The 11,908-nt window shown below is 27.6% G+C and overlaps 1 protein-coding gene across 1 annotated transcript; it reads left to right on the top strand.

Annotated features, from left to right (window-relative positions):
- Window positions 1-5,321: 5,321 nt before the first annotated feature.
- LOC132924709 (microprocessor complex subunit DGCR8-like) lies at window positions 5,322-10,650 on the top strand. The gene is made up of 11 exons (XM_060989152.1): window positions 5,322-5,411; window positions 7,136-7,202; window positions 7,824-7,969; window positions 8,051-8,138; window positions 8,206-8,293; window positions 8,370-8,473; window positions 8,588-8,731; window positions 8,795-9,003; window positions 9,080-9,180; window positions 10,208-10,376; window positions 10,453-10,650. Exons 1-11 carry the CDS (start codon window positions 5,322-5,324, stop codon window positions 10,648-10,650), a joined length of 1,404 nt encoding a protein of 467 aa, XP_060845135.1.
- The last annotated feature ends 1,258 nt before the right edge of the window (window positions 10,651-11,908 follow it).

Below are 11,908 nucleotides of genomic sequence, written 5' to 3'. Positions count from 1 at the left end.
GGCGATAATTAGTGATTAGTCTAGGGGCTAAGGGCTAGGGTTACGATGTTTATGATTCATGACTACACACGTCGCCGAATCCCAATTGCCGACACCCCAGTTCGTCGAATCCCAATTGCCGACACCCCAGTTCGTCGACTCTCAATTCGCCGACACCCCAGTTCGTCGACTCTCAATTCGCCGACTTATTAAAATATAAAAGTAAATACAAATTTGCCATGTATAAATGGTTATTAATACATTGTCAGTAGATATATTATAAGTGCATTAATTGTATTTTTTCTGTTTTTAAGCCCGTATTTATTGGTTTTTGATGCAAAATGCTGATAAAAATATATTTTATTAACCGAATCCGAAATAAGTTTGATTATCTGTATTTTCAAGTTATCACTTATTTATTGTTAAGAATTTAATATGGTTATACGGACACTACGGAGTAAAAGTACCTAATTAAATATATACGTATTAACACCAAACAAACGAAGATTTACAACGGAACATTTAAAACAAACAATAATTATTCAATGTATCTCTTTTAAAAATATTGGTTTTTATATTTAATTTAATTTTATATAGTAAAAGAGAAAATTTGAAAATGTAATAGACAAAGACAATACAGTAGAACCTCATTAATTCGGACCTCATTAGTCCGGACTTCGCTTAATCCGGACAGCCATTTATAATACGTAAATTACGCTAGTTTATGTCATAGATTAAAATAAACGAGAAAACGAATTCTAAAAATATCCTATATGTATTATGTATCATGTATTTTTAGGTTAAATATTGTAAGACATACATATGTATTTATATTTAGTTTGAATAATAAATTAATATCCAATATATTTTTTTTTAAATTTATAATTTACGACTTTTGGTTATTTTGTTTAATCCGGACTTTCAATAATTCGGACAACCTAGAGCCCCATATAGTCCGGATTAATGAGGTTCTACTGTAGTTAATACAAAGGTCAACGAGCACAAAAAAATAGTACCAGGGCCGGCGAAAGCTATGGGCGACCTGGGCGACTGCCCAGGGCGCCAGCACGGAAGGGACGCCAAATTGAAAATTATTTTTATTTAATTTAACTTTTAAAAGGCATTAACAATCTATACAATTTGAAATATTCATTTTCATTATCTAATGTCATTTTAGTTGAAGATCAGAAGATGCATCTGCAATTATCTCATTTTAATCATATTTGTAGAATATAAGAATGTAACAGTGCATGTGCATCGATACCGCTGGTTTTGATGTAAAAACTAAAAATAATGCATCAATCCATGGAACCATGGAAGCATACCACCGCATATTTATGTGTCAATAAAATATATAGATGGTCGTAATAATTATTTTTATATTATAATATTTACCCATTTATAAATAAATTCATAAAACTAGACGTCTAGACGATAACGATTCGTTAAAAAAACCGCGATGATAAAACCCATTCGGACCTTACGGCGAAAATACCGCAGTGTAGAGTAAACCAAAAGACGCAATTGTCTGACGCACACTAGTACACTACACGTCTACACACACAAAACACAATTATTTATTGTTTTCGATAAGCTCTCGCTTCGTATGGTCTGCTGTCAAATATTATAAACTAACAAGTAACTGCCAACAGCCAACAGGTAATTAATATTCATATATTTTGTTTAGTACATTTTTACATAATATTTTGGTTTCTTTTTAAAATAAATTCCGTTCTCTGGTTGTTTTAATAAATAAGTAGTTAGTGAAACACAGTATTACTATATTATAAACAGTAGTGGCGTGAAATAATATTATATATTTATATTTGATTTGATATTTTATGTTAATGAATATACTTCATATATTATGATGATAATATATAATAATTAATATATGGCGCAACGGTCGATATAACGTGGTGAATCGCACATTCACATATTTATTATTATAAAAATACTTAAACACGTTTTCCCAGTATCTATAAATTTAATATGATATTATAATATTATTTTCGTCTTACAATTCGACAGCAGCCTATAATATAATACATTCGGCTACGACGTTGTGGCTATATACTATAATATTATAGAGTATGTAATGATTGCTATTGCACAATAATTCGTGCGATCTATTGATTATTTATAATAATACATACCTATAATATTTTAATTATTGAATTAAATTGAAATTATTGAATTTCATATTACACACGATAATTTAAATAAGTCTTCTCTTCTTTTTCATTTTATCATAAAATATTATTTTTTTTAACCTAAATATGCAAATATAAATAAATAAATAATTGTAGGTAAAATAATTGATACCATGCCGCCAAAAAAAGATAAACCTTCAGGAGCCCAATATCGAAAGCGTAGAGCTCAAGCTCAATTAGAATTAGAAAAAAATGCAAAAATGATGAACAAATATTTTAAAAGTAATAGTGGAACCTGTGAAACATCTACCTCGACATCGGATGCTAAAAATGAATCAATAAATAGTATATATGAAAATATTTCTAAAACTCATGTTAAACATAATAATGAAGAAACGTTGACCTCTCCTACTTTAACATATTTTCCTTGTGATGATAATAATTTTGATATTGACATTAATAGTAGTAATAGTGCATTTGTGAACAAAACAGTTGAGATGAGCGATAAACCGGTAACCGATGTTTCAAAATCCGTTGCATTTATTTCTCAACCTGATTTATTCGACCCATATTTATGGCCAGATAACAGACAGAATAACTTAATAGACATAGTTATTAAGATGGGACCACGTGAAATAAACGAAGACATTTTTCCCAAAGATGAAAATAATCGTCATTTTTCTAAAATTTACCAAATAAGAAAATTAGACAACAATGAAAAAGTTAAAAGACGATGGCTTGTATATTCTAAAAGCATTGATCGGGTGTTTTGTTTTTGTTGCAAACTTTTTAATAGTTCTCATAGTACACTATCCACAACAGGCAATAATGACTGGAAACATATGACAACATTACTTATTTCTCATGAAAAATCACCTGAGCATACAAAAAGTGGCACGAATGTGAATTAAGATTAAACCTTGGTAGATGTATTGATAATGACCTAAAATTATGATACAAAATACATACTAATTTTATTACTACTCAAACTAGGTGTAAGGGGGGTAAGGGCGCCAAAACATGGTTTCGCCCAGGGCGCCAATACTTCTTGCGCCGGCCCTGAATAGTACCGACCAGATTTGTTTATATTCTATTAAGAATTAAATTTGTCTCTACATATGTATATATTGTATTTTTTTTGTTCACATTTCTTTATTTTTTAATACATATTTTTCAAAATGTTCACGTATATTTAGTTGTTTTTTAATACATATTCATAAATGTTAGTGCATAAACATCCTAACCCTAACGATTACAAAGATTATTTCGGGAATCTCAATTCATTTCCTAAAAGTAACTCAATAAAAATAAAACAATTAAATACTATAATAATATCTATAATTATATAGTTAAATATAAACATTATTATGGATCAATAGGGTCCTCCATTCTTCGACAACAAATTAAATAGCATAGTAATAATAAAAATAAATATATTCAATAATATTTTAATTTAATATATTTTATTTGACTTAAACATTAGACTACAATGCAATTATTTAAAATAGATGTGGGACGCCGTCGGGGCCCCCTGATCCAACGATTAGTGGCCTTCTACAGGGGCATTGTCCCGACTGCCCCTGTGGTTGTCGCGGCACTGATTTCCTATTATTTGTTATCTTAACTATTTATATTGTCATTTTTGTTTATTCATTGTTGGCTTATTGTGTAATTTGCGTTTATGAAAGATTTTTTAAGGTATTCCTTAAGTATATTAATATTACTATATTATATTGGTTTTAAATAGATAGTTTAATATACGATATTATAATTTATTATTATTACCAGTACTTTGGAAAAATTGCTCTCGAAGAAATTATGGATTTAGAATTCTTATTGGGGGCTTTAGAAGAAGCTTTAATTATGAGCTGTAGGGAATCGGCCTAGGCAATAACATAATGCCTTAAAATATTATGGAAAGTTTGTGCAATAATAATAAATAACCAGGCTGGTGCTCGGGCTCGTTATCAAAATGTCCATATTTCCCGGAGGTACAGACTTCGGAGTTCAATGTTCAGATCGTAGGTAAACAAAGACCCAATCAGAGTATTAACAGATTGATTGATTGTCATATCCACGGTGTTGAGGAGATAAGATGATATCGCTTAAATGTATTCGGAGTACCAAAGCCTTACGATATTTTAATAGTATGTACCGCCAAGTGGCGCTACGATTCATCCCAAGGCCGATTTTTTGTCGTGAAGACGTGAATTCATTGTTAAATGAGTACTATTCATTTTTATTGTTTTCGGTTTTTACATATTCATATTGTCCTTTTTATATAGTTATCTATACCAAACTAGTATGAGTACTATATTTTAAGTCCATTAGTAAATTAGGTACATTGTTAAAATTAAAGTGTTATACATTGTATTTTAAATTGTAATTATTGATTTGTATCATATTTTATATCAATTTAGATTGCTTTGCCAATTGTTTTTTTCCTTGTTGCGTTCTTTGTATCACAGTGAAATACATCCTGGTTTTTAAATAAAATGTTGTAATATGTTAAGTCAATGTATAGTGTCAGTATTTTGATTTTTATTATCTCTTGAGGGGTCCGGTAGAGAAAAAGTTTGGGAAACGCTGTACTATATGAATATACGTGAAAGTTACAAGATGACTCTTAGGAGCAAAAGTTCCTTTTACAACTTTGTTAATCCTGTCTAGCTACAGTTTATTTTATATAAATTATTATAGTTTATTTACTACACGATAAGGTTTTGTTAAGAAGCTGAATTAATTTCGTGCATATGACGAGGGGTGAGGGATGATGCCCCGAAAATATCGATCAGTGCGCAGTGCCACCGCAAAATAAACTTTGGAAGTCGCGACCGTATTTACTACAACTACATCCGTGATCCATAGTACCGTTCACCGACAGTCAGTTGTGCGAAATATCATCTCTTACGCCCGCAAAGGGCAAACTTCCATATTAAAAATATTATTTCGTCCTCGACTTTGGCTACCCTGTCATTTTCGACAGAGGGCGTGTGTCATAGAGTAATATATATATATATATATATTTATAATATTACTTTTTGGTGTGCGTCACGGACGAGCCGATTCGCTGATTGACGATCATAGATATATAACATTAAAACACGTATAGAATATACCTGTGCTGATTGAGTCAACATTTCCTCGCCGACACTGAATACAGTTTCTGAAAACATCCACACCACCGCTATGTCCGAAACTGCTAAATCCAACTTATTTGGCTCGGGATCCGAATCCAACGACGGCAATGATGAATACGATGTGCAGCTGCAGTTAAAGGTGCGATCGTTTGATTATATGAGTAGGGTTGAAAAAATAAGGGTTCACCCTAGTGTAGCCATACAAGTGGCACTCACGCGATTAAAATCGATTCCCGCGTATGATGGGGTGGACATTATTATTGACAAATATTTTTCACCTATACGAGCTATGAAATCGGGACAATTTTTAATGCCGGCAAACAAACAGTGTTTGTAAATATTGATCGGTACCTACTAGAAAAGGCTGTATATAGATTTTATCCGGATGAGGGGGTTTTGACTCTGGATTCTTTAAAATCTCTCAAGGTACTGCATTGTATTAGGTAGGCAGGGTAGGCTATTATATAAACGCTCGTTCAGTGTTACAATTACCGGTGGGGGGGAGGGCGACGCCCTTCTAAAAAGACACTATGATATTAAATTTGGGGCACAATTTTTAGCTTAAATACCTTTTGTGTTGGTCTAAATTCAATAATACCAGAAATAACAGAATTGAAAAATATAAAATATTTAACTATCAACAATTTCTTAACAATTTTAATAGTAGTATCAATATTTTATTCACTTACCAGTTTTATAGTCTAACATCGATATTGGTGATTATTCTATAGTATTTTATAATCATACTTAAAGTATTCATCATTGTTAAGATCAACTCAAAGGCGTAAATTTTGCTTGTTAGAAGAGGGGGGGGGCTAAAATTATAAACATTAAACAGGTCCGCGGAGGGCTTCACCTCTCGCACCCCTTACATATAAATTTTACAAATTTGATATTTGACATTTTCAGCTGTTTATAAAAACTTCAAAATTATTTATTTAACGGCGTATACATAGCCTATTATTGTTGTTATTATAAAATATTAACATATAGCATAGCTCAATTATTCTTATTTTTATTACACATTTACAATACAAAATTCTTTCATGAACCTTAAATGTTCATATAACACATTGTTTACTGAACACTGATGTAAAAAAAATTGAAAAATCATTCTACGTAACATCGCAATCAGTGGCGTATATAGGGGGGGTGGATAGGGGTTCAAACCTCTCTCAAAATGTATGTTTGGTACGAGTATTGATTTTGATTTGAATTTTTGAATTGGAATTTAAGAATGAAACCCCCCCCCTGAAATTATTTTCAATATACGCCACTGATCACAATTATAGTATATTTGTGGAAGAGTTTAAAGCGATTCATTACATCAAATAATGATGTATAGAGTATAGACAATTGGGGCACTAATACTTCTGCTGCCTTGGAACCCAAAAATTTTAGTTGTGGTACTGTAGTTGTATTTGTGGTACTTATATATTTATAGGTACTTCGATGTAACATAATGAAACACCCCATTTCACACAACGAAACATCAACCAATTTTTTTTTTATCAAGTATAAAAACTGAAATAATTAGATACCTAGGTAATTACATTTTATAGCTTCTATTACACATACTGGTTGTATGTGTATTGTGTAACCTTCACGTATTTAATATATATTGAAAGTATACATAATATTATTCATTATGTATTTAATAGTTTTTTTTATGATACCTAAAAAAACCAAATACTGTTTTATTGTTTTTTTAATTAATAATTTTTATTTGATACTAAATCAATGTTATAACTTTTTATTTTGGTGATAAAGTTTGTGATTGTTACTAAAGCTTTTCATTTATTTATTATTTTTTTGTATTAACATCCAATAATTTACTAATTATGTATTTTTAATCATGTTTAGACTGAACATTTTGATGAAACAATTATAAATCAAGAATATAAAACAGAAAATAATGAAACAAGTGCAGGTTAATATAATAAACAAGGCTGTGAATTTAATACATTTGCATGTTTTTTTTTTTTGCTACACTGTATAATAAAATGGATTCGGCCAAAATTTGTTTTTACTTATTTATAGTTCAAATACCAAATCTTATTTTGCTTTTCTTTGCATATTTCATGTTCCAGGGCATATAAATGCATGTTTTAATGATTTGTTTGTATAAATGCTTTTTTTTTGTAATATTTTATTAGTACAATAAAGTTAAGTATTTAACGTGTATTATTGACTATGTACTATTGAAGTCGTAATTAAATTATTTTACTGATATTAACTCGTACATAACGGATGACAAAAATCGTTAGAAAATTGTTTTTAGTTTGGCGCCATCCATTGACCAACGGGCGTTGTGCCTGTTTTTGAGTATTATTCTTATTCGCGTTGATTTTTTGTTTAATTGTAAAATTAATAAGAATGAAAGTTAAATTTTAATACATTGTTTGTTTCGCATATTTTTAAAAAATGAGAGCATATTTTGTCAGTATGCATATTTATTAGTTTTAAGTGCATTAAATTCACAGCCTTGATAATAAATTTGTCAAATTTGAATGAACTTATTTTTCTTATATTAACCAATGGCTATATTCAGTGTTAGATGACACCATTAGTAATTGTGATTTACCTGAAGGATGGGAAATAATAGATCATGATAGTGGTATGCCCGTTTACATGAATACTGAAACAAGAGTATGTTCATTTTCAAAGCCATATTATATTGGAATTCACAGTCTCAAAGTAAGAAATTATTTAAAACTTAATGGTAAAAATGTTTTTTCCATCAAACTTTTTAAAATGTTTTTTTTTTAAATTTTTTAGAATCATAATATTCCAATAGCAAATATACCTTGTTTGAATCAGAAATTAAATAATGAAATAAATATTGCATCAACGTCTACTTCAAACGGTAATATTTTCACAATGTTTTTATTGTATAAGTACCAATAGCTAGTAATTGTATGTTGTTTTTTCAGAATGTCCCGAAACATTATGCCACGAAGAGTATCGAAATTACTGTAGTAAAGTATTCAAATTCAGGAATATTAAATTTTATAAATTTAAGTAAATATTTATTATTAAAATATTATTTTTTTAGAACTGTCAATTAAGTTATTATTGTATTATTTTTCTTGTTTAGTTCATGGGTAAAACGCAGACAATATATTCGAAAACAAAAATCTGATTTAAGGATTAAAGATCTTCAAAAATCTACAATAATTCCAACTGCTTCTGATTCTGTTGGTGAGAAAAAACAAATAATTACTATAGTATTATTGTTTCTTTGTTTGCTATTTGACTTTTATAGTTTTATTCGTTTATAATTCGCTATGATAATTTAATATATATACATTTTAGTTAAAAGTGAAAATAATGCATTTAATTCTGAAGACCTACAACAATTAATTAATTTAAAAGGCAAAAGTTACATTGGTATATTGCATGAATACATTCAACGTGTACTGAAAACCTCAAGCCATTCATTTATGGTTAAAGAACTTGGTTAGTATGAATATCAAATGGTTAACATGCATAAAACTAACAATGTGTTATTATTTTTTTAAGAACAATCCAAGTATCCTTATTTATCTACCGTAGTCATAGATGGAATACAATATGGTATTGGTACTGGCTCCACCAAAAAACAAGCTAAAATAGATTCTGCAAGAGCTACTCTTCAAATATTATTACCTTCTATTAAACATTTTCAAACTGATGATTCTAATCAAGGCAAGAATGGAATTGAAGAGAATAATTATCTTGAACAATACAAAGTAAGTATTTTTAACTAGTTCAATAATAGATACTACAAAAATTATTTAATTTATTTTTATACATGTAATGTTTTAGATCTTTGACAAAATAAAGGTAACAGATTCTAGAATACCGCAAATTTGTGCTCAATCTACCGAATCCACACCTTATGAAATGTTAAAGCTTTGTGTAAAAAAGTATGATGATTTATTTAATTTAATACATTACTTTTCTTAAACATAATATATATTTTTTCAAATATTACTTTTTATTGAGTATTTATTTATTTTATAGAAGTCCATTTAACTAATGGATTTTATGTTTACTTTGTTCATTTAAGATTCTGAGCAGAGCAAAAATGTATTGATTAAATTACAAACTGCTTCAATTTAATTACAGTAAAATGATGTTTTTAATTATTTATTTATTTTTCTATCTGTGATCATTGTTTAATGCAGTAAAAATGCTTCAATCTTCAACTTTTATTTTATTAAGAAAGTGAATGTTTTTTTAATAATTTGGAGAAAGAAGAAGAAGGATCAAAAAAAAAAAATCCTCAATAGTTTTCTAAGTATTTGAAAAAAAAATGAAGGAAAACAGGATTTTAAATTGACGTGGATTTCAGATAAAATTGATTTTTTTTTTCATAATTAAAAAAATTAAAGACTATAAGTATAATAAATTTTCACCAAATGTTTATATAAACATTTTTAAAATATATTTAGCTATTTATATTTTATAGACATTTGAAATTTTTAAGTTTTGACAAAATTGGATATTTCAACAATAAATAACTTCAATTATTTTTATGTAATTTAAAAATATTTATAGGGACTTGAAACTTTTACTCATATTGTTTCATTCTACTAGACTTAATGAGATTTTCAAAATATTTAAATTTATTTTAAGCTATTTCTTAGGTATTTATACTGTATTACTAATAGTTTAATAAATCAATATAATATCTCCTCTCAAAATCGTCTATTGAATACAATGATTTATACAGCTGACCGTATACAATTTGTCCATTGATATAACACACTATTTTTTTTATTAATGCACGTTATAAGTACCTTAAAAAAAATCATCAAATAGTTTCATGGTTAATTTTAATTATTTTTTCAATATTAGTTCATAATAATTGTACCTTTTATTTGGAAAACTTTAATTCTCCTCTACTGTTTAAAAAAATAAAATGATTGTTTTGTTTTTTTTTTTATACAGAAATTTTGGTGAAGGTTCAAATCTATTGTGTGAAATGGAACAGATGCAAAGTGGATCTGATACAGACAATTTTTATCGCTGTACTATGACTATAAAAAAATATTCTGCAACAGTAATTTGTAAAGATAAACTTGGTGGTCGCCAAAAAGGAGCTCAAGCTCTGTTAAAGGTTAACTTAAAACAATAATATGTTTATATTATATTTATATTTTTGTATTATATTGTAAATTTATGTGTATTTATAGGTATTGCACCCTCACATTCATTACTTTGGTTCTTTATTGAGGCTTTATAGCCATCAACATTTTGAATACACTGAGAACAAACCAATCAGACCTAAAATTAAAACCAAAAAATATATAAGTCGTCCTGATGTTAATCTTCTCAAAACATTGAGTACAGCTATGTTAAAACTGGAAACACAAACAAATAATAATAAATAATAATTGAAAGATATGTGTTTTGTTTGAAGTTAAGAATATTATTTTTTTTTTAAATAAAATATTAATCATTTTGTTTTTAACTGTGGAGACTCTCCATAATAGACATATTTGATATGAAATAAAATGTATTGAATAATTTGTATAATTATAAATATTATTGACTATTTGTGGTAAATCTATAAAGTTTAAGAATTGTATTGGCAAAATCATTTAAATTTCCAACTTTATTTCATAACATATCTATTATTAACTAATTAATTGTACATGTTTTATGAAATATCTTGCCTATATAAATTTTACTTCCTTTATATTATACCTATTTTGTGTTGGAAGAATAATAAGTTTCTACTACTATTACTTAAATATATCATAATTATTAAGTATGCTTATTTTTAATAATATGTAACTCTTAAGTCTTAAATTAATTTTTATATTTATCTTTATTTAATAACCATTTCTCTTTTAGATTTAGAATTATTTCGTAAAATAAATTTCATCTAAGAAGACATTACACCTACGTCCTACATGTATTATCGCTATCTTATAAACGTACAACATTGCAAATTTGCATTTAGTGGAACTATTTCCATTATCTTTTAGAGAAAATTGATCTATGATTTAACTTAAAAGTAAAAGCATTACCTATTATTTCTTATTCATTTTTTATGAAATTTTCATTTTAAGCAATTGGAAAGCATTTTTATATTTGACAATTTTTTATTTTCATCAATTGCTTAAAATTATAATATTATAAAAAAAACGATTTATTTTAATATTAAAGCACACAACACAACATTGGTTCAAAGCGAATTTGTTATGTTGTACGTTTCTAAAATAAAGACAATACATCCAGGTGTAACGTCCTCTTAATATAGAATATTATAATAAGTATCATTTGAGGTATAGGTAATATGGAAAATAAATCATGTTTTAGTTAAGCCAAATATATATTGAAATAACATTTATGTTTAAATTCCATCTAATTTATTTAATTAAAAAATATGTTAATTATAGGCAATTCAAATTGTTCATAAAAAGGTAATTCATTTCGTGTGGGATAAGATCATTTTTTTGCTTTTAATGTATGTATATTTTTTTCTATTTATATATTTTACTTTGATTTATAAATAAAATTTGATAAGACTAATGCTATTTATTTTTTAAAAATTATCTTATGGTACTAAAATATATTAACGACTGATTTTATTAAAACAAAATCATTAATGATTCGGTAGGCGGGAAAAACAACCATATTTTT

This window comes from Rhopalosiphum padi, chromosome 3 (genome assembly GCF_020882245.1).
Source record: "Rhopalosiphum padi isolate XX-2018 chromosome 3, ASM2088224v1, whole genome shotgun sequence".
Lineage (NCBI taxonomy): Eukaryota > Metazoa > Arthropoda > Insecta > Hemiptera > Aphididae > Rhopalosiphum > Rhopalosiphum padi.
Note: the sequence above shows the minus strand (reverse complement) of the source record. Positions and strands in the feature narration are given on the sequence as shown.